General features: G+C 42.4%; 2 protein-coding genes across 3 annotated transcripts in view; one reads left to right on the top strand and one right to left on the bottom strand.

Annotated features, from left to right (window-relative positions):
* Positions 1-10,199, top strand: part of SLC25A25 (solute carrier family 25 member 25) — a 35,798-nt gene extending 25,599 nt beyond the window's left edge. The window contains exons 4-10 of one of the 2 annotated variants that reach the window (XM_030207969.1): positions 649-760; positions 4,492-4,650; positions 6,589-6,741; positions 6,840-6,947; positions 7,454-7,621; positions 7,863-8,013; positions 8,106-10,199. In XM_030207969.1, the coding sequence (XP_030063829.1) occupies positions 649-760; positions 4,492-4,650; positions 6,589-6,741; positions 6,840-6,947; positions 7,454-7,621; positions 7,863-8,013; positions 8,106-8,287 (1,033 nt within the window). In that variant the 3' untranslated portion in view covers positions 8,288-10,199. The remainder of the gene's footprint in view (positions 1-648; positions 761-4,491; positions 4,651-6,588; positions 6,742-6,839; positions 6,948-7,453; positions 7,622-7,862; positions 8,014-8,105) is intronic. The other variant, XM_030207970.1, reaches the window with a different exon arrangement.
* Positions 10,200-12,546: 2,347 nt separating this feature from the next.
* LOC115473204 (collagen alpha-1(XXVII) chain B-like) overlaps positions 12,547-23,245 on the bottom strand; it is a 252,306-nt gene continuing 241,607 nt past the window's right edge. Inside the window, exons 59-61 of the mRNA XM_030207971.1 lie at positions 18,487-18,596; positions 16,366-16,584; positions 12,547-14,098 (exon numbers count right to left, since the gene is read on the bottom strand). Of these exons, the coding sequence (XP_030063831.1) occupies positions 13,952-14,098; positions 16,366-16,584; positions 18,487-18,596 (476 nt within the window). The 3' untranslated portion in view covers positions 12,547-13,951. The remainder of the gene's footprint in view (positions 14,099-16,365; positions 16,585-18,486; positions 18,597-23,245) is intronic.

The following is a 23,245-nucleotide window of genomic DNA, read 5'->3' on the forward strand; positions in this document are numbered from 1 at the left end:
TGGGATTTTATCAGATTAGCCCTTGCTTTCCAATATATTTAGTTTGTACCCCCAAAATTGCTACTTTTCTGAAGGATGGATTGCTGTAAAGGGGCATTGGTGGAATTTTGGTATGTTTCCAAGAAATGCTGTTTTATTGTTGAAGGACTTAGATTTCCAGAAGGGTTTTACTGCAGACGAGGATGAGCTCTTCTTGCTTTTATAGCTGTAGAAGTAGAGGGTGGTGTGAACTAGGGAGACAGAAGCTATAGCACTTGCATTGTGCAGTAAAACCGTGGCGTTTTTTTTTTTTTCAATTCCTTTTCTGTAATCGTATGCAAGATGCCTGCTTGTAGCCAGTTTCTTTATCACCAGCAGCAGTGCTGCTAGATTGAGCTTTGCATGTAAGCGTTGCTTCTCTATTTTTTTTTTCTCTTTGGTGCATCTGTCTGGTTGTCTCAGTATGGACTGGCCATTTCTGGGGTTCTGTTTCTTCAGTGAGTATTTGAGCCTGGTTTGCATTCCCTTGTTTGCAAATGTGCTCATGTAACTCTTTAGTCTGATCCAGATATCACTGGTGCTGTCTGTCACAGCTGATGCTACTGTGGGGGTTTGGTAAGATGAATGTATTGTAGTGCTCCAACTATCATTTCTGTTTTATTTTTACAGCATGGATAAGAATGGAACAATGACTATTGACTGGAATGAGTGGAGGGACTATCACCTGTTGCATCCAGCTGAAAACATTCCCGAAATCATTCTTTATTGGAAGCACTCTACTGTAAGCACCTATATGCATATACCCGTCCCTCCCCCCCCCCCCCCCCCCCAAGCTTCAGCCTCTTTATTTTCTGAACTGGGAGCCTCTATGCCTCCTGTTTTTGTCAGTTGACCTTTGACCTTGATGGCGTTCTGCATGTTTAACATACACTATACAGCATAACTGAGTGAATGGAGATTGTAGCAATCGATTTTCTAGGTTGCTGCAGGACTTAGATTTGTACCTGCTGCTTCAGTACTTGCAAGGAATTGTAAACTGATGTTCTAGTATTTCCTGCTCTAGTTATACCTTGCTACATTTCTTTTTCATGTACCTGTATCTGCTTATACTTTTCTACACAAGTTTGTCTCTGCCAGTTGGAACAGTCCGTGCATACAGAAGTAACGGGGTGGGGTTGGAGGGGTGTTAGTGTTCCGGCAAGCTGTCTTGTCTTCATCCAGACTTGGGAGCTTCCCCCCCACCCCACCACCACACACACAAAGGAAGTCCAGAGCTCCCCCCCCATCAGTGCCGTCTCTGCTGACAGTTCAGAATATTTGAAGTAGAATTTGTAATACGAGCTGTTGGGAAAGCTGCTTCTGTTTTTATGCCAATGGGCAGAGGTACTGTTGAAATCTTAGTTTCTCATTGCTAGCTGGATTTGTTCAGTATTAGCTAGTTAAATGCTGTCTTTTCTGTTTTTCTGGAGTGCAGCCATACATGCATTACTGAAAGCCTGTGAATAAAAGCAGCAGTCTCTGGTGTTAGTATGACAGAACATAATTGGGTACTGGTTCTTGAATTACTTAAAAACCTTTTAAAGAGGTGAAATCCTTCTAAGTAAAGGTCCAAGAAATGTCCCTCCCAAAAAAGTGGTGAAATGTATTTCTGTGGAAGAGAGAATTCTAGCTTCTGTATGTGTCATACAATTCTTTCTTTCAAACTGACTATTCTCCCACCCCCACAAACTGCCTTTTTATAGCTGCCTTCTACAGACACTATATGCAGAGTGCACACAGAACACATAACATATATATTTTTTTTATTCTTTTTTATTTGTACCCCGCGCTTTCCCATTCATGGCAGGCTCAATGCGGCTTAGGTACTTATTTGTACCTGGGGCAATGGAGGGGTTAAGTGACTCGCCCAGAGTCACAAGGAGCTGCCTGTGCCTGCAGTGGGAATCGAACCCAGTTCCCCAGGACCAAAGTCCACCACTCTAACCACTAGGCCACTCCTCCACTCATACACACACAGAAATACACACACAGATGGATTACAAATAATTTCTTAGCTGTACTGTATTTTAAAGTATTTGGATATATATTTCATTTCGTTATTTAAACTGTTAAGCCTGGGAGGATTCTGTGCAACAAATTTTAGAAAATGTTTTTGCACTCTCTGTAATTTTGTGCATTCATATCTTCTCTCTGTCCATGCCTGCTCCTCCACCCCCAGCTTTCTCCTTGTTCAGGTTGAGTGCCCTCCCTAGACTTGATACCCTGCCAGGTTCAGTTCCTAGTACCCCCTCAGTTGACTCTTGTACCTTTTTCTCCAACCCTGCCCCTGGTGCGCACACATTCCCATAGTGATCTGTTAAACCCTTGTCCAAACATGCACCCATAGCTCACTTGCTGTCAATTATCAGGCTGCATCGCCCTCAGCTGCTGTGGTGCTGCATGAAATATTTGAACCATGTGGGGCGCTGTAGAGCCCCACGGTTGAAAGTTTTGCATTCAGCATTGGTGGGCAGACGAGGAGGTGATTATCACTGGGTTAAGGACTGCAGTCCTCTCTGTTGTGAGTGGGCTTGGCCTGCCTATTTTCCGGGTTACTAGAAACAGACATTGGGGGTAGGGTCCAACCAGTTGGAGGGAGGAGCTCTAGAAGGCTGCTGTGGTCAAGGAAAGGGTGATTGTGAGCTGGGGGAAGTTCTGTGCTATAGAAATTTAAAAATGTATATATATGGTTGGCGATGGAAGGGAAAGACAGTTATCCAACAGCTGCAGCATACAAACATTGAATCACAGTAACATAATTAAGGAATTATCTTTCAAATGGTCATCGCCTTGCCCGGTCACAGACAATACAGAGAACTAGCACAGATATAAATAAATACACACAAACAGTTAGTTACAGATTCGAGCATTCATGTACACCCATGGAAGCATCCACAGACAACTAAACCTGTGAATAATGCCTAGGGTGTGGAAATACTGTCGTTGGATAATACTAAATTACACTAATTTTCACCTAAATTAGCAATTATACTGAACCGGTCTACATTATAATGCAAAAAATATGGTATTGAAAGAGCACTTATCTTTCAAACCGCTAGCTACCAGCACTAGGAAGCTCTTCAACTAAAGTTCGTTCCTTCTCTTCCTCGCCCCAAAAACGGCCAAGTGCTCGTCATGGACGGCCATTATGGCTGTTCTACACTATATATAAAAAAAAAAATCAAACCGGCTCTGATGCTGTAGGCTCTTTTTTGGACATCATTCAACCCCGGAATAATAAAAACGTCTTTTCTGGCAGTGCTTCACTCAGCTCAGGTACCAGGAAGTCTCTGAGCCAATCATAACGTGTTTAGCCGAGCTAAACGCGCTGTGATTGGCTCAGAGACTTCCTGGTCTCTCAGCTGTGAAGCACTGCAAAAAAAAAAAATGTTTTTATTATTAAAAAGGGGGGAATGACGGCCAAAATGGACGTTTTTTTTGGATGGCTGGTCATTCTACTACTACTATTTAGCATTTTTATAGCGCTACAAGGCGTACGCAGCGCTGCACAAACATAGAAGAAAGACAGTCCCTGCTCAAAGAGCTTACAATCTAATAGACAAAAATAAAGTAATCAAATCAATTAATGTGTACAGGAAGGAGGAGAGGAGGGTAGGTGGAGGCGAGTGGTTACGAGTCAAAAGCAATGTTAAAGAGGTGGGCTTTCAGTCTAGATTTAAAGGTGGCCAAGGATGGGGCAAGACGTAGGGGCACTGCCAAAAAAGACGTTTTTATTATTGCAGTGGGGGGGAATGACGGCCAAAATAGACGGTTTTTTTGGGGATAGGCGTCCATTTTGGCCATCATCACCCCCCCCCCCCCCCCCCCCCCCCCCCCCCCGCAATAATAAAAATGTCTTTTTTGGCAGTGCTTCACTCAGCTGAGACCTGGAAGTCCCTGAGCCAATCACAACGCGTTTAGCCGAGCTAAACGCGCTGTGATTGGCTGAGAGAGACCAGGAGGAGGGAGCTGTACCTTCTTCTTGGATCCCGATCAGACACGGAGGGAGGGAGCCTGTGAAAGGGGAACTGCTGAGCCCTCTCTTGCTGTGGCGTGTGCAGCTTTCCAAGGTACAGATTTTTAAAGCTTTTTTGTTTTTTAAAGTGAAGCACATCCATAAAGGACGTTCTTGGCATGCGCAGAGCAGCCAGCATAACGCTTGGCTGCTCTGTGCATGCTCCACAGGCGACTGTTTACCGATGGAATAGAGAATGCAAGTGAACTACGAGCAGCTCATTTGCATTCCTATTCCTTGATGCATGCCCTTCCCTTACCAATTCGTTAAGGGAATCGGTAAGGGATGGGCTCTAACGATTTTTTAGTGCATCTTCCCCTGATTTGGAAAGCTGATGCTTGTATTGCAGCAAATTGTGCAGGTGTGCAGAATTTCTCCCAGGAGCATAAAGTGGAATGTCTAGACATCAGTCTGCCTTTGTGCTTTAATCTTAAATCCTTGCTTCCATTTATCAACAGATATTTGATGTTGGAGAGAATTTGACTGTCCCCGATGAGTTCACAGTAGAAGAGAGACAGACTGGTATGTGGTGGAGACACTTGGTTGCAGGTGGAGGAGCCGGTGCAGTCTCTCGAACTTGCACAGCACCGCTGGACAGGCTGAAGGTGCTCATGCAGGTATGTGATAGAACAGGATTTTCTAAATCTGATAATCCCATAGCTAGTTCTATTTTTGTTATAGGTATATGAGAATTACCATACTGGCACAGACCAAAGGTCCATCAAGTCCCAGTATCTTGTTTCCAACAGTGGCCAATACAGATCACATGTAGCTGGCAGGATCCCAAAAGAGTAAAATAGATTTCATGCTGCTTATCATAGGACTAAGCAGTGGCTTTTCCCCTAGTCAACCTTTCATGGGTTATGGACTTTCTTCCAGGAACTTGTCCAGACCTTTTTTTTTTTTTTTTTTTTTTTTTAAACCCTTTTACCACAATTCTTTGATAACAAATCTGTTTATTTTCTGTTTCTTTCCTAATAATTCCTAACATTTTATTTGCTTTCGTGGCTGACTCTGTGCACTGAGCAGAGGATTTCAATGTAGTATCAACAATGACATAGTTTGACTGAGTGGTGGCGCCTTGCATCATGTAGCTTTAGTTTGAGTTGCTCTTCCCTACCTGCATCACTTTGTATTTTCTCACATAAAATTTCATCTGCCAGGTGGATGCCTAGTCTCCTGGTTTTGTGAGGTCCGCTTGCGGTTTCTTACAATCCTCTTGTGTTTTAATGTTGAATAACATTTGTGTTATCAACCGAATTGATTACCTCGCTCATTTTTCATGTTTCCAGATCATTTATAAATATGTTAAAAAGTAGCAGTCTCAGCACAGATTCCTGGGGAACCCCAGTATTTTATCCTTCTCTATTGAGAATATTGACCATTTATTCCTACTGTTTTCTGAATTCACAATAGGACACTGCCACCTATCTCCCATGACTTTTAATTTCTTCAGAGGTCTTTCATGGGGTACTTTTAAATGGTTTCTGAAAATCTGATACACTGTATCAGCCAGTCACCTTAATCCACATGTGTACTCATGCCTTCCAAAAAAAAAGGTAACATTTTGGTGAGGAAAGATTTCTCTTGACTATATCTGAGTTGACTTTGTATTATTTTAAACCATTCCTATGTATACATTCAGTGATTTTGTTCTGTATAATAGTCTTCTGTGTCTGGCAAAATCATACAGTCAACCTCACCTGTCTGTAATTTCCCTGGTTACCTGTAGAACCCTTAAAAAAAAACTGGCCACCCTCTTATCTTCAGGTACCACACTAAGATATAAATGGTGATTATGAATGTATTGGAGATTGTGGATATTCTGATCAGCTGTGGGATCATTGGGCGAGCTTTTGGAAATCCCTGCATTGGAGTTACTCGGGCATATGTTGCGTTTTAGGTTTTCTGCTTTTGTTTTGTTTTTTCATGCAGTGATGGTATCGCCAATGAAATGTACCTGCTAATAATATCCTGTAGCCGTTTTAGAATATTGTAGAGTATCAGGTCCTCAAAGCATAGTAAAATAGCCTCCCTTATGACAGGGACTCCCTGGTTACTCAAAAGAGAGGTTTTCTTGCTGATGTAGGGGTATTCAGATTTGCCTCAGAACAGAGTGCAAATAAATGTCCTTTCAGTGTGTGTGATGTTTGCTTGGAATTAGCTTGTGATATGGTTTCACAATCTACAGATTAGCCTGATAGGTGACTAGTTGGGAGGGTTATGAAATGCTGACTTCATTGCTTAACTGCTGTAGCAAGGTGGAGAATTTTCCCAAAATAGGGGAAAGGTCGGTGTGAATGAATGCTGGAGATGGTCTTTCTACCTTCATCCACATTCAATTCTTTTCTGTTTAAAGGACAATAATGCTGCTGTTCTTTGACATTTAGACTCTAGAACAGAAAAACATGTTTACACACTCTACAGATCTTAAAAGGAATGTCCTCAAATACTCAACATAATTTTCAGAGTACATAAGAAATGCACTTTGTCTGGAATTGGTGGTTTGGATCTCTTATTGGCCTATAATTCATTAAAGCTCTCCCCACTTTCAGGTGCATGCTTCCCGCAATAACAAGATGTGTATTGTTGGTGGCTTAACCCAGATGATCCAAGAAGGTGGCTTCAAATCACTTTGGCGTGGAAATGGCATTAATGTCCTGAAAATTGCACCAGAGTCTGCCATCAAATTCATGGCTTATGAGCAGGTAAGGCTAGGGATTGCAGTGGAAATGTTCATAGAGGGTAAGGGTGATCATGGTGGTGGTGATCCATTGTTGGTTAATGAACTTTTTTTCTAAAACAGATAAAACGGCTTATGGGCAGTGACCAAGAGACACTACGAATCCACGAGAGGTTTGTGGCCGGGTCTCTGGCAGGAGCCATTGCACAAAGCAGCATATATCCAATGGAGGTGGGTGTTGTACTAGACCTGAAGCTTAAGGTGATAGGAAAACAATGCCAGCACTGGTGTTTGAGGGCGAGATACATTTGATGTAGGAAAAATAGTTCAGACTTAACTGACCCCCTTTTCCCCCAATTAGTTTCTGCATCTCAGCTCCTCTTCTCCCGCCTTCATTGCCAGTGTGTACCATAAGTCTCTCCCAGTGGATGAGTAGCCTAGTGGTTAGTGCAGTGGGCTTAGATCCTAGTGAATTGGGTTTGATCCCACTGCAGCTCATGTGACTCTGGGCAAGTCATTTAACCCTGTCATTGCCCCAGGTACAACATAAACACTTGTATATAATATTTAAACTGCTTTGATTGTAACCACAGAACGGCTGTATATCAAGTCCTATCCCCTTTCCCAGTATCAAACAGAAGGTTTTTGGTAGTTACCTGATGGGGTTGTTGGTTGCTGTATTTGTTCTGAATTTTGAAGATAAGTTTAACGGAAGTGTTGCCTTACACTTATGTTAGGTCTTGAAGACTCGTATGGCACTGCGGAAGACAGGGCAGTATTCTGGCATGCTAGACTGTGGCAAGAAGATCCTTTTCAAAGAGGGCGTGACTGCGTTTTATAAAGGATACATCCCCAACATGTTGGGAATCATTCCATATGCTGGCATTGATTTAGCTGTGTATGAGGTAAGAGTGCTTTGCTTTGTTTACACCTAGTTTTGCGGTTCATGTTGCTGTTTAGTGTTTCCATGCTGTGAAAGGCTCACGAGATTTGCTCAGAAAAGAATAACTTGCTGTGTTCTAGGATATAACAGACCCTTGCTTTACTTATTTGTTCTTCCCGCTCTGCACTTTCATGTTCTTTCGGATTTAGGGGATCTTTGTTGTGGGATTTCTGCTCTTAACCTTAGTTTACTGGTTTTTACAGACATTAAAGAACGCCTGGTTGCAGCGCTTTGCCATTAACAGTGCTGACCCTGGAGTCTTCGTTCTCCTGGCCTGTGGCACCATCTCAAGCACCTGTGGACAACTGGCCAGTTACCCACTAGCATTAGTAAGGACACGCATGCAGGCTCAAGGTAAGTAATAGCTTATATGAAATGTGCTATCAGTAGCTAGGCTGGCACGTGCTTTCAAAGTTTCTAACTTTATTTATTTGTTTCTGGTTCAGCATCGATAGAGGGTTCACCGCAGGTGACAATGATGGGACTCTTCAAACATATCCTGAAAACAGAGGGACCTTTTGGTCTTTATCGGGGTTTGGCTCCCAACTTCATGAAGGTGATTCCTGCTGTCAGCATCAGCTATGTAGTATACGAGAACTTGAAGATTACCCTGGGAGTGCAGTCCTGATGATGGAGGAAGATGCCATAGATTGGATTTTAGGGTGAAGTCTTCTCATTCTGTGAATGTACTAAACACTAAAGGACCTGAACCAGGCTGTGGAACCTGGACCTTGTGTGAGGAGTATTGGGATAGTCCTTTTTGCTGAAACCTACAACTGGATGGACCATAGGAAGTTGGAGCAATGCTCCCGAGCTGCTGATATCCAGTTTTGTGCATTGCTGACTCTTCTGTTAAGTGGAACAGCTGTATAATTATACAGGGATATTGCCTGTATAAGTCCTCTATCTTCTTTATTAGATTCCAGTGATGGATGTGAAGCATAAGTAGCCTGACATAACTTATTTATTATACATGTTAATGTTTACACATACACTTTTTTGTTTATATGATGTTCACATTCCATTCTTACATCATTTCCCTACTCGCTTCCCTCCTCCTAAAAAGTAGTGGCTGGCAAGTTGGTCACCTCCCTAAGTCAGGAGGGCAGTGAAACATGTAGGAGAGCTAGGACCATACAGTATTAGGCATTTCATAGAAGGTAACTTAAGTCTGCTAATGGATGCAATATATATGCTTGATTAGCTGCACCCTCGCATCGTGCTGACGTAGAATGGACAATGTAGCAAGGCAGCCCAAGCAGTCTCCTGTCTGCTTTCCTCTTTCTACATGAGAAGAGGTAGATGACCCCTCACCTCTTTTTAGCCTATTTCTAAAATTAGAGGAACAGGGTACTAGTCGAACATAATTTGTGTTAGGACAGTGCTGTCAGAGGAGCTGTTCTGGTATGAGCTTGAGAGACTTCATCTGAGATGGAAAGGCCACTTGAAGGATGAGGCTAGGGGCCTCAAGTGTTTCACGGGCAGTAAAGGTCAAGTTAACATTCCTTTGGCACATTTTCTTGGTTTTGTTGCCTAATTGCACATTTAGTATTTATTTGTGGTAATTATAGAAATCTATGTGCGTACCAAACTACAGTATGTAGTATTTCTTTATGTTTTAATAAAACTGGTAACATAGCTTTATTACAGGTATGACAAGTTGTGTGTGTTTTTTTTTAATCTTCTCTGATGTAACCTATGTTTTGAGGAAAAACTGTTCTATGAGAAATCATGCTAAAGACCTATTTTGAAGCCTTGTTCCCCATGGCTCCATTAGTCCCTATCCTCCATCTGTAGAGTTTTTAAGGTTGGATATTTGAAGAGCTGCTGTGGCATAAGTTGGCTTTGCATTGGTGAAGGTTGAATCTCAGGGATACAATAAGCAGTAGATGATGAAAGGGGTGATAACCCCTTTAGTGAACTAAGGAAGAGACTTTGCACTTTAAATGTTCTTTTTCATCCCTTTTTTTATATTCAGGTTGTAAGTTTTTTTTGCAGAGTCTGACCTCCTTCCATTGACCATACCATGCAACCTTATATTTGCATATAGTAAAACACTTGTATGTTTGGCAGTTCTTTGAGACAAGTGGAATAGGGTGGGAGGGAGAAAAACACATGCTCAACCTAATATTTTGGAGAGAGGTCTGACTCTGCTTAGCAGCGATTTCAATTCATGAAATGTTTGGAGATAGCTCTCACTAATATGGCTTGCTTGTTTTTGCCAGTATATTGTACCTTCCAACAACTTCAGCCTAATGGAAATAATCTGACTACAATGACCTTGTCAGTTTGACTGTATAACTGTGAAAACTTAGGTGGGGAGCAGACTTCTAATAAAAGTTTTTTTTAGAACATTAATGAAATGGTTCTGTGTGATTATGGACAGTACCTGTACTGGTGTTTTGCTGGTACCAACCTTTTAAATGCCTGGCATGAGTGCTGATAGTTGACACGTGGGAGGAGTGCAGGTGTGCCAGTAGTGAGTATATAGTGTCAAACCTGACGGTAGTTATGTACCAACAGAAAGTACATGGCATCAGGGCCATATGAAATTAGGCTTTTCAAGTACATGCAACACACAACAAAAAAGCCTCTGAAGGGGTGATGGTTACCAGTTGGTATACAGATAGAATTCATTTAGCTTTTCTACTGTGGTCTTGTCCTCTGTCAGCCTTTACTGAGGAAGATGTTAGATACTCGCACCAGAAAGTCTCTTTGGAAAATTGTAATGGAGCAAATTGACAAAATAGTTAACCAGGACCAGTTGGTACACACACCAAAGTTGTGAATAAAATTACAGACCTACTACAACTTAGTATATTTATTAAAATCAGCTAGAGGGCTGTGAAGTGCAACTCTAGTTTAACAAGTGGAGATAGCAGTGGTTCCCAAACCTGTCCCAGGAAGCATGACATTTACTCTTGCCTTGGGACAAAGTTATCTGGTTAAATTGGAAAATTCATCCTTGGTACTCCATTAAGTACCCCTCCTCTCTCTTCTACAAGTTAGATACACACAACACAGATGTACATGTGCACAGGGGATGTAAAGAATTCCAGAAGCAATGCTGTGCCTGTTCTGAAACTTTTGTACATAGCATGCCAGTGGAAAATATGTGTATAATTGAAAATGCAATCTTCATATGTACTTTTCCTTACCTGACCTAGACATACCCGTAGAAATGTCTTAAAAGTGCTGTTAGAAGCAAGTATTATTATTTGTTACATTTGTACCCCACGCTTTCCCACTCATAGCAGGTTCAATGCGGCTTACATATTATATACAGGTACTTATTTGTACCTGGGGCAATGGAGGGTTAAGTGACTTGCCCAGAGTCACAAGGAGCTGCCTGTGCCTGCAGTGGGAATCGAACCCAGTTCCCCAGGACCAAAGTCCACCACTCTAACCACTAGGCCATTCCTCCACTTGGCTGCACTTGGACAAACTTGGCTGCAGGGAGGTTAGTTTTGGGACAACCAATTAAAATGACTAAAACAACTTAAAATTTGTCTTCTCCGTGCCTTGAAATTGCAGATATGTTTCCCTCAAACATTTTCTTTTATCCTTGTTTTATATCTGATTTATTTGAGGTTGGATTTGATTGACCTTTAGTTTTATTTGAATCTAGCAAGCTCTGATAAATTATAAATCACATTGATATTCCCTTTTCACAGCCACCATAGTACTATTGCTTGTTTCAGACATGACATATTTGTTCAACTAATAGCTTTGCTAGGCGCCATCAGGCACCTGTATGGATAAAATAAGCTGGCTAAATTCAGAAAAAGAAATAGATGGTTATCTCTTCTCCCCCCCCCCCCCCCCCCCCCCCCCAATCTTGTCACATTAAAGATGCAGGAGCTGCACATCTTTGCCTTAATCTAAAACATTGTTAAAAACAATTTATAGTATATAAGAATTCATGAAAGATAAGTATGAAGAGACGGAAGAAATGAGATCAGCTAAGCTGCAGTCATTTCTTCCATCTCTGTGTACTTATCTTTCTTTCATGATTGATCTAGCTCAACATTCTAGAGAGGGATAAAGTATCCCCATTACTAGGACAATACATGCTTGGGGAGGGTAGAGAAGCAGTGAGGAATAGTGGATGATATGAATTAGCTTGATGAAGGGCAAGTATTAAATAAACTAAACTAATTCATAATTGTGGTGAGGTATTCAGTATGAAGTTTTATAGTTCCTTTACAAACAAAACCACCAAACAGTTTAAACAAGATACAAATACACATTCAAATGACCTGACAATTGGAAATAAAAGTTTTTCCAAACTTTAAATAAAAGATTACAGTTCTTAAGTCTCAAATTTACATACAGAAAATATCAAACTAAGACTTGTACAACAAGGTAAACAAGGGCCAGCAGCATGCTGGTGTGATAACTCCTGTTATGACCGAGGCAGATGCTGACTATAACGAATATAAATAAAGGGTAGGGATTAGTGCTTGAAACCCACTAGGTGAGCCAATGCAACACATCTGCTGAGACCATATCTACAATCAACATATTCAGTTTAATATTTATAGACGAAAAACAGGCTTGTTCAACCTTTTTCTAGCAGGAGCCACATTTTATATTTTGTAATATTCGGAGGGCCAAACTGCACTGTCATATTTTGCTGCATGTTTAGTCAAATAGTGGCAAAATATGATGGTACATTGTCTCCTCTCCAGCCTTCACCCAGTCAGTCTCTCTCTCTCATATTCTCCTCTCCCCAGTCTTCACCCAGTCTCTCTCTCTCTCTTACATCCCTTCTCCCCAGTCTTCACCCAGTCTCTCTTCACTCTCTCATGTACCGCTCCCCCAATCTTCACCCTCACCTGGCTCCAGCTGCAGAAGAAACAGTGAGATTTCTGCTCCCCCCCCCCCCCCCCATGACAAATGGCTCTCTGCAAGCTTGAGCCAGGTGGAACCAGAAGTTCAGGTTGGTCTCGCAGTTTCAAGTTTCACGAGACTAGAAACCACATTACCAATCCCAAACTTCACTTACAAAGAGCCGAGCCATAGTGAGGAAGCAGGAATCCTGCAACTCCACAAGAATTACCAAGCTTCCAAGGGTCAGAAAAAAAGCACTTGGCTAGATTCTGGCCCGTAGGTTGGACAAACCTGGAAGAAAATCATACAAAATGCTTTCACTTCCCAGGGTCAGAATTCTTACAACTTCTGTAGGAAATTTTACACAAGTGGGTAAAAACAAATTCTGAAATACAAAATCTTTTGGAACATAAATGAGGATAGTTTTGTTTTACAAAATGGTCATACAGAAGCCATGGAAATGTAAAAAATATGTGCATTGATTACCAATGTTAGATGGACGTGAATGATCCATGGTAGATGACATCTTTAGATGGACGTGAATGATCCATTGTAGACGACATCTTGAGGTCTGTACCAAGGCTGTTGGCATCTTTGTAATTTTAACTCACAGATAAGCTGAAGCTTTTCAGCACCAGTGATTTCACAGTGGGAGATCAAGCAGGTAAGATGAGGACTGTTCAGCATCTGTGTCTTCCTTGCCCTTTGGGTCATAATTTTAATGTCTCCTTCCAGCTATCACAGTGTGGGAGAAAGCAAGAGTTCTCTCATGGAAGGAGAGGGTACAGTACTCTAGTTTTTTAAATATATATATCTCTAGATATTTATATCTCTATTATATAACATTTATTTCAACTTCATTATTTTCTACTATTGCACATCAAAATGCTTTGTGTAGAGAGCAGACTTAGTGTCTCTTAATACCTTCAGTTTTCTTCTTATATGAAAGTTGTTGAATGATGGAGAAAGCTTGCAGACATGTTGGGCCACTGTGTACTGAGGCAATGCTGAAGACTTCTGTTAGGATTTAAAATCTTTTATTTATTTATTTTTTTGGTTTTTCATTTTGCCCAAACCCAGGCCCTGCTTGTTGCAAACCAGCTCCTCCTTAGTTCATGCAGCTGTCCAGGTTGTGCTGGGTCCAACAAGTTTGCGTGACCAGTCATCTTCCTGTGACTTTCTTCAGGGTGGTACATCAATAAAACTCAGACGCAGCACCACCCAGACAGCTGTAAAAACTCAGTCTTAGAGAACAAACTCTTACTTGAACCGCAGCATCAGTGGAAGTACTGCTGGATGTATATGTGTAGCATGGTCTTTTTTTTTCTTCTCAGTCTGTCTACAGAGTATAATAGCCAGTGTTTCAGAACTGAATGGCCACCCATCCTCTGGTTCATGAGGTATGACGAGTTGTTAACCAAAGCCGTCGTACAAATGTCAATGTCGTATAAAACAGAGGTCAGAGGAAACATACAGGGCCGACTTCTAGATGGTACAACTTTCCTGGCTGTGATGGTGGAAGGTTGTAGATGCTGACAATTGGTAACTGGTTGGCATCTTGTGTTCGAAACAGGAAGAGAGTTTGGTGCCAGAGTCCATCCTGGAGCTGTGAACAGACAGGTTAATTTTAATCACTGCTAAGATACTTAGGAGCTTACTCTTGTAACAAAGCACCTATGTGCAAAGTCTGAAAAGATGCCTATTGTACAATGCTGTAAAACAATACTAAAAATTTGAAAGGATAGCACTAATGACAAAATACTGATTTTTCTCCCAAAAAAATCTCTAAACAAACCTTTCATGCCCAGCTTTCAACTTTTATCACCAAACAACTTGTGCACAGAAACTTCTATATTACTCAAAAGTGTGAGTACTTAACAATATGGTGTTTTCATTACCCATCATGTACAAACTCGATCATGAAGAATTCTTTCTCATTGTGCCTCTGACAGGCTTGTGTTTCAGGGAAAAATCTCTCTATTAAAAGAAGCAGCTAAGACAAAGCCCTCTGAAGAATGAGCTTTTTTGTCCATAAACTCATTCTTCAGACTTCTTTGTTTTGGCTGCCTCTTTATTAAGAGAGATTTTCCCCTGACCAAAGCCATATTTTGTTTCGGAGCTCCCTTCCTTAGCAGTCTCCTACTGAATCAGCACTTCCCCTCACCCCCACCCTGCAGCTCCCTTACAACCAGCTTCTCCCCACATCATCTGCCTTCCAGCCTGCTTCAGCCCCCCCCTCCCCTGCCCCCATAGCCGATCTCATACCCTGACTCACCCCAGGGGTGATACCTACTTCTGCCCCAATGGCTGACTTCTTCAAAATGGTGGTGCTGACCTCCAGTGATAATCTCACGGTACTAGTGCTACAGGTTTCAAGCAGATAAAGCAGCCACCAGAGCAGCAGCAAGTAGGGATCACTCTTGCCCCAGGACACATCTTGTTCTCTTATTCCCTTGCTCTCCCATTTCCCATCTCCTTTCCAAGCCTCCTATTCCCTTCCATCTTTCATCCACTTCTCATTACTGCATTTCTACCTTATGTAGTACATAAGTACGTAAGTGTTGCCACACTGGGACAGCTTGAAGGTCCATCAAGACCAGCATTCTGTTTCCAATAGTGGCCAATCCCCAAACAGTACAATACATTTTATGCTGCTTATCCTAGAAATAAGCAGTGGATTTTCCCAAAGTCCATCTTAATAATGGCTTATGGACTTATCTCTATTCAAACCTTTTTTTTTTTTTTTAAACCCCACTAAGCTAACAGCTTTTATCACATTCTCTGGCAACAAATTCCAGAGTTTAATTACACGTGTGAAGAAATATTTTTTTCCGATTTAAATTTACTACTTTGTAGCTTCCTCTCTCTTTGACACCCGTCCTCATGGTCTCTTCCACATGCTTCCACCAATCCCAGCATCTCCCCTCCCTCTCCCTCTCCCTAGCCTTGTAGCCTAACATTTTCTCTCTCTCCCATCCATCCTTATAGCCTGATAGCGCCCTTTGCCTCTGTCTCCCTGCTCCCCGCCACCCTCATGGTCCAGCATCTGTCCCTTTCTCTTTCCTCCCTTTATCCAGTATCCCTTCTCTCCCTGCCTCCCTCTTTTCCAGCTTGGGTCTCTCTCTCTCCTCCTCTGTTCCCTTCAATTGTCCAGCATCTCTATCTCCCCCCCTCTACTTCGCATTATTATTAACCTATGACAGCTTAAATATTGCCACAGTATTTTTTAGTTGTGGCATTAGGGCCATTTACCTTGTTATAAGGGCCACATAATATGATTTAAAGCCCTAATTTAGCTTGATGAATTCCCCCCTACTTGACATTAGAATGTTGGACAGACAATATTGGTGGGAAGTTTGATAAAGGAGCTGTGACTTAACAGTGTTGAATTCTCCTAAATTATTTGATCTATTCACCTTTAAAAAATATTTTTTTTTTATCTATCAAGAGATTTTGAGAGCAAGCTGTGCTTTTTTTTTATCAGTATTATATAAAGATGGCCTAAGTGCTTTTGTGCCTTGTTAAAATAGGCTTTTCCAATACATAGCTTCCCACTATTCCAGAATCTGTGGCCTAGCTGTGTCCATCAATTAGGAGGTGGAGACAGAGAACTGACAACTGAGCTGAGACATCTCTCTTGGCATCCAGTCCAGCAGTATTTATGTAGACAAGCAATAAGGAGAAACAACTTCCTAACCTAACACTGCACCTCTCTCATCTCTGGACAACTTGTAGAGAGCAAGAGATACGGAGGAAGGACCATGCAAGGTGACAGTTATTTGACCCATTACTTTGTTCTTTGTGTAGTAGTTTCTGCTCGTTGTTCCCAGACCAGGCCCATACCCACACTGTTAGTCTTATGGAAATCCATACCGTACAGTCATCCACCAAAACGTCTGGTTGGAACTGGCCTCCTGCTTCAAAAACCTGTCCATTCCAGGCCTTGAAGCGTACTGCTTTAGGTGAGGGCTTCTTCATTGCTGCTTCCTGCCAAATGGTCATGTTCAAACAGTGTATAGTGATGTGCTGGACTACCTCTGAACTTAGAAGATGAAGAAAGTTCATTTGAACTCGACCAACATCGAACTCCAACTATAGAATGGGACAAAAAGTATAGAATACATTTTTCTACTCAATTCTATATAAAAATCACAAATGAAGGGGGTAATATTCAGAAAACTCGTATAACTGAAATGCAGTGGCCTTTACAGTGAATTTTCAAAGGGAAGTTGCAAGATTAGATTGCTTATACCTACTTTGTACTTATTTTTTTCAGCAGGCAGTGTAAGCAAAAGATGAGAGAAAAACAATGCTCTAGCTAGAAAGGTGGCTTATGAACAGGAGAAAAATCAGGTGTCTGGGTACTTGGACTTATTATTTAAACACCTCTATTCCTGCTCTAGATGTCTCTCCAGTCACAGTCATCTCTGTTGGCTGGTTGAACATATCCAATACTGAGTCAAGTCCTTCACTATGGCCAAGCAGTGGTAATTTTGCATTGACTTCAAAGCTCTCCATTGTTTTCAAAAGTTTGCGCCTATGAATTCCCATGACCCATATGTGTAAGCCCCATTGATCCTGTTCACAATGACAGATTAAATTGATCCTAGTGGCTACTTTGAATAATGAGCTGAATGGAAAATGAAGGGAGAAGCAGAAGACAACACCTGGGTTGTATTGTTCTCCCTAGCAAAATATTGCAGCACAGCAGTAAGACTTTTTAAACTATACACAGTAAATGATGGCAAATAACGACCTGCATGTTCCATCCAGTCTGTCCAGCAAGGTGGCCAGAGTCACATCCACCACTATGCGGCCCCAGTCACCCATGCTTAAACACAGGTTGTCAAGTCTCCATTATGGCAGCCAAACATGATAGGGATGATATGTGGTTATAACCAAAACTCCAAGTATTGCTGACAGTATTCAACTTACCAGTCAAGATGTCTTCCCCCCCCCCCCCCCCCCCCCCCCGAGTTGCACAGTACCCTCACTTGCAACACGCAACAATAAAGTTATCTACAATACTGGAATTGCAGAAGCTTCACCTGTCTTTCGTGGGACATAAATCGTAGACAAGCATTGTCCTGTTCATGCTGGATTTGGTTAATCTTTCAGTCTTTTGCCAAGTACAGAACACAGACCATAGAAGTCTGTCCAGCATTGACCTCCGTTCCCATTACTCTTACCCAAGATAATGCCTCTACAGCCATGTTTTGTTTCCATTCTCTTTCTATTTAAGCATCCCCTGTGTCTATCCCACATAGTTTTTAATTCAATCACCATTTTTGACTCTACCACCTCTCCTGGAAGGACGTCCCAGACATCCACTACCCTCTCTGTGAAAAGTATTTCCTGGTGTTACTCCTATGTCTACCTCCATGCAACCTCCATTCGTGTCCTCTATTTTGTTTATTGTATCAGTGACAAAGAATACAAATAAATCAGAAGGAAATGCAGAACATAAAGCAATCTTCTAAGTCTCCTATCCCAAATGCCTATTCAGAACTGGCGCTGAATATTAATAAGAAATACGTATTACAAAAAATGTTAATTGAGAAATTTCTTTGAGTATTCAGCTATACATAATTTTTTTTAGTAGTACTCTTAATTGCTTCTCCCCAGATCTTTTTAAAGATTTTGATTAGTATTAACAATGTGATTGACTATTTTAAGTTTCAGCTACGATTGTATTTTCTCAGGTATGCCTGGATTCTTGATATTTGCAAACCGCACAGAACTCTTGCAGTCACTGCGGTATAAACGTACTTTTAGTTTAATAACCCAAGAGAATAACCCTTCATGCTACAAAAAAGAAGCAGGAGTTGCTACTTTCCTTTGGATGAAAGTGGAACTTGAGAGATTATGGACATGCATCACTGGAACATTATTGGTATTATTCCTCCTCATGATCTGGTAAACATTTGTACAGTAGGATCATATGGAATATAAAGACAGTGAAAATAAGGATGGGACTGTCATGCCATCATGTACCTTTGAGACAGTGATGGGCTTGAGACAGGTCTGTCCACCTTGTGTGAAGTTACATATGACCTCAATAGTATCAGAAGAACAGCCAAGGTTGGGGTCAATCCAGTAAGTGCCTGTGGAAAGAGTATAAACTTCAACAAGAAACAATTATCAGTGGTACAAATTTCCTTAACAAGAACAGAATTATTTAAGAAGGTAGTTTCTGAGGGTACTTACTGGTTAAAATGGCCCTCCTCACATATGTCTAAAAGTACATGTGTTTTTAGCCACAGGAAAAAGAGTAATGGTATGGAAGTGTTTGACTGAGGGAGGAAAAACTGTGCATGTATATTTCAATTTCAAATGAATGTATGTTCTTTGCCTCCCTCTTACACTCACCCAAACAGCAGGTACAATGTCCCTGGCCACCTCTTACTGCACACAGGGGGGAAGTTATCAAGGTGCTGTAAAAGATGAGCTTTTATCACATCTTGATTTACTACAGGATTCAGCAAGCTGCAGAATCCCAGTACTGAATCCTGTGGTAAAATAATAATGCTGGTTATGAACCACCTTGCAAGCAGTGTTTTTCCAGTGGCCCGGAGCATCAGGTCATAAGTATTGCCACACTGGGACAGACCAAAGGTCCATCAAGCCCAGCATCCTGTTTCCAATAGCATCCTGTTGCCAATCCAGGTGACAAATACATGGCAAGATCCCAAAAATGTTCAATACATTTTATGTTGCTTATCCCAGAAATAAGCAGTGGATTTTAATAATGGTCTATGGACTTTTCCTTTAGGAAGCCGTCCAAAACTTTTTAAAACCCAGCTAACTGCCTACCACATTCTCTGGCAATGAATTCCAGAGTTTAATTACACGTTGAGTGAAGAAAATTTATGTCCGATTTGTTTTAAATGTACAACTTTGTAGCTTCATTGCATGCTCCTTAGTCCTAGTATTTTTTGGAAAGAGTAAACAAATGATTCATGTCTACCCGTTCCACTCCACTCATTATTTTATAGACCTCTATCATATCGCCCCTCAGCCGTCTTCTCTCCAAGCTGAAGAGCCCTAGCCACTTCAGCCTTTCCTCAGAGGGAAGTCATCCCATCCCCTTTATCATTTTCATCGCCCTTCTCTGTACCTTTTCTAATTGTACTACATCTTTTTTGAGATGCGGCGACCAGAATTGAACACAATATTCAAGGTGCGGTTGGTCACACCATGGACCGATACAAAGGCATTATAGCATCCTCGTTTTTGTTTTCCATTCCATTCCTAATATTCTATTTGCTTTCTTAGCCGCCGCAGCACATTGAGCAGAGGGTTTCAATGTATCATCGACGACGACGCCTAGATCCCTTTCCTGGTCGGTGACTCCTAATGTGGAACCTTGCATTATGTAGCTGTAATTCGGGTTCCTCTTTCCCACATTCATCACTTTGCACTTGCTCGTAAAGCTACGGCCTGATGCTCCCATGCTGGAGACTGCTGTCTGAGCCTCCTACTCCCAATGCAATCCCCCACCCCTGCTCCAGTCCTCCCCCTATCTCCCTAATTATTGTTCAGTATTAAAATTAAGTTCAAAACATACCCCAGCACCATCACAAAAAAAGGCCCTTCACAGGACATGATATCAAATTCAAATATATATGTTTTCAAAAAACAGTGATCCTAAAAGCTAACATATTGCCAGAGGAGACCAACAACTAAAAACACCATGCAATCTAGCTCAGTTCCTTGAGCCTGTGGGACAAACCAGCTCATTTTCGAAAGAGAAGGGCACCCATCTTTTGACACAAATCGGGAGATGGGCACCCTTCTTTCAGGGGCGCCAGAATCGGCATAATCGAAAGCCGATTTTGGGCGTCCCCAACTGCTTTCTGTCGCTGGGATGGCCGAAGTTCCCGGGGGCATGTCGGAAGGGTAGCGAAGGCGGGACAGGGGCGTGCTTAAGAGATGGGTGCCCTCTGCCGATAATGGAAAAAAGAAGGGTGTCCCTGGCAAGAATTTGGTCCCTTTTTTTTTTAGGTTCAAGTCACAAAAAAGTGCGGGAACTGCCCAGATGACCACCGGAGGGAATCGGGGATGACCTCCCCTGACTCCCCCAGTGGTCACTAACCCCCTCCCACCCTAAAAAAAACAACTTTAAAAACTTTTTGCCAGCGTCTATGCCACCCTCAAATGTCATATCCAACTCCATGACAGCAGTATGCAGGTCCCTGGAGCAGTTTTAGTTGGTGCAGTACACCTCAGGCAGGCGGACCCAGGTCCATCCCCCCCCCCTACCTGTTACACTTGTGGTGGAAAATGGGAGCCCTTCAAAACTCACCAGAAACCCACTGTACCCCACATGTGGGTGCCCCCCTTCACCCCTTAGGGCTATGGTAGTGGTGTATAGTTGTGGGGAGTGGGTTTTGGGGGGCTCAGCACCCAAGGTAAGGGAGCTATGTACCTGGGAGCAATTTGTGAAGTCCACTGCAGTGCCCCCTAGGGTGCCCGGTTGGTGTCCTGGCATATGAGGGGAAGCAGTGCACTACGAATCCTGGCCCCTCCCATGACCAAATGCCTTGGAGTTGTTCGTTTTTGAGATGGGCGCCCTCTGTTTCCATTATGGCTGAAAACCAAGGGCGCCCATCTCTACGGCCGGCGATCTCAGCATTTGACCCAAATGTTGAGATTGGGGCGCCCCCAACCATATTATCGAAACGAAAGATGGACGCCCATCTCATTTCGAAAAAATAAGGTTGGGCCCGCCCCTTCGTGGCGCCGTCCTCGGAGATGGCCGCCCTTAGAGATGGGCATCCCCATTCGAAAATGCCCCTCAAAGGGCCAGAAAGTCTCCACTCTTAAGGCAGATAGGAAATTTTAAAGTATTCCTGCCATGAAGCTGCTTCCTTCACCCAAAAGAACAGACAAACAAGAAGAGCTCAGTTACATTTTTTTCTTAAAAAAAAAAAAATCATTAACACAGAACAAAAAAAAAATGTAAGAACTGGATAAAGGAATTAAAACAAAGTTTAAAGCAAATGCCCTTAATATGTAATACTTGGTAGCAATAATGAAACAGCAGCCCGAGCCAACAGGTTTATTTTCCACTGAACATAATTAACTTTGTATGAACTTGGTGGCTAATAAGAGCAAGTTCCCACATGCCATCTTTATCTTTTGATGTAGGCCCAGGAAAAAAAAAAGATGTTAAATGCTCCCAGGTTTCAACCTAATTCATTTTTAAAACAATTGTATTTATAAATAGTATGTCTGATTGTTAAGCACCCGAGTCTCATAACATGATGTCTGTTTTGGTGGCCCTTTAGTAGGTGAAAACATCTCTGCACAAATACAGGGAGTCCCTTTAACCAGCTCCACCAAATGACTCAATGATTTCAAATTTCGAACTAAATTACTTCTCTTACCGATGAAGCCAATACTTCCTCTGTGAACATCCGTATACTGCACAAGCCGGCATGTTTGAAAATATAATTGAAAGGAAGACAAACCTAATTGGGACTCTCCATTAGTGCAAGTTCTCAATCAAACTTTGCATTGGTGGCTTGGTGCCCGATGTCTGTTCTTGTTCCGGGGCAGAGCCAGCAGCCTGCGCTAATAGAGAGACCAGCCTGTGGTGACTAAGTTTATCTTCTTGTCACTGCTGCTGCTGCTGAGGGAAGCAGCAACAACAGCAGTGGCTTGGGTGACAGGGGAGGGAGGGAGGTAGGTGGGGAAATCCCGAATTGGGACTTCCGAATGTTTTCTGAAACAAATTGATTCGAATCAATTTGCCCAAAACAAATCGACAAATCGATTCAAATTGTGAATTGGACAGCACTAGTTCCCATATAAGGCATTAAAGCATGGCAAAAAACAAACATTGATAATGGTCATTTCAGTATGAATGTTTTAGTGTTATCCATCTGGGAACATTCTGGACTAATTTTATAAAACTAGTAAAAAAGGCCCGTTTCTGACACAAATGAAACGGGCGCTAGCAAGGTTTTCCTCAGAGTGTGTATGTTTGGGAGAGTGTATGTGAGAGTGACTGTTTGAGAGTCTGAGTGAAAGTGTGAGTGTGTGTGTGTGAGAGAGTGAGTCTGGGTGTGAGTGTGTTTGTGAGAGAGAGTGTGTGTGTGAGAATGAGAGTGTGTGCAAGTGTGTATGTGAGACACAGTGTGAGAGAGAGTGTGTGTGTGTGGGCGAGAGAGAGAGTGTGTGTGAGACACAGATTCTCTGTGAGAGTGAGTGTATGAGACCAAGCGAGTGTGTGAGTGACTGTGTGGCACATAGAGAATGAATGTGATACAGTGTGAGACAGAGTGTGTGAGAGTGAGAGTCAGAAAGACATTGTATATGAGAGAGAGAGTGTGAGCCCTGCCCTCCCAATCCATGCCCATCTGTCCCCTGCCCCTCCATTCATCCTTTTCCAGCAATTCCCCTCTCTCCCTGAGCCCTGCCCTCCCAATCCATGCCCATCCATGCTCCTCTGTCACCTGCCCCCTCCATTCATCCCTATCCAGCAATTCCCCTCTCTCCCTGAGCCCTGCCCTGCAATCCATATCCATCCATGCCCATCTGTCCCCTCCATTCATCCCTATCCAGCAATTCCCCTCTCCCTGAGTCCTGCCCTCCCAATCCATGCCCATCCATGCTCCTCTGTCACCTGCCCCCTCCATTCATCCCTATTCAGCAATTCCCCTCTCTCCCTGAGCCCTGCCCTGCAATCCATATCCATCCATGCCCATCTGTCCTCTCCATTCATCCCTATCCAGCAATTCCCCTCTCT

The sequence above is a fragment of the Microcaecilia unicolor genome, chromosome 6 (genome assembly GCF_901765095.1).
Source record: "Microcaecilia unicolor chromosome 6, aMicUni1.1, whole genome shotgun sequence".
Taxonomy (NCBI): domain Eukaryota; kingdom Metazoa; phylum Chordata; class Amphibia; order Gymnophiona; family Siphonopidae; genus Microcaecilia; species Microcaecilia unicolor.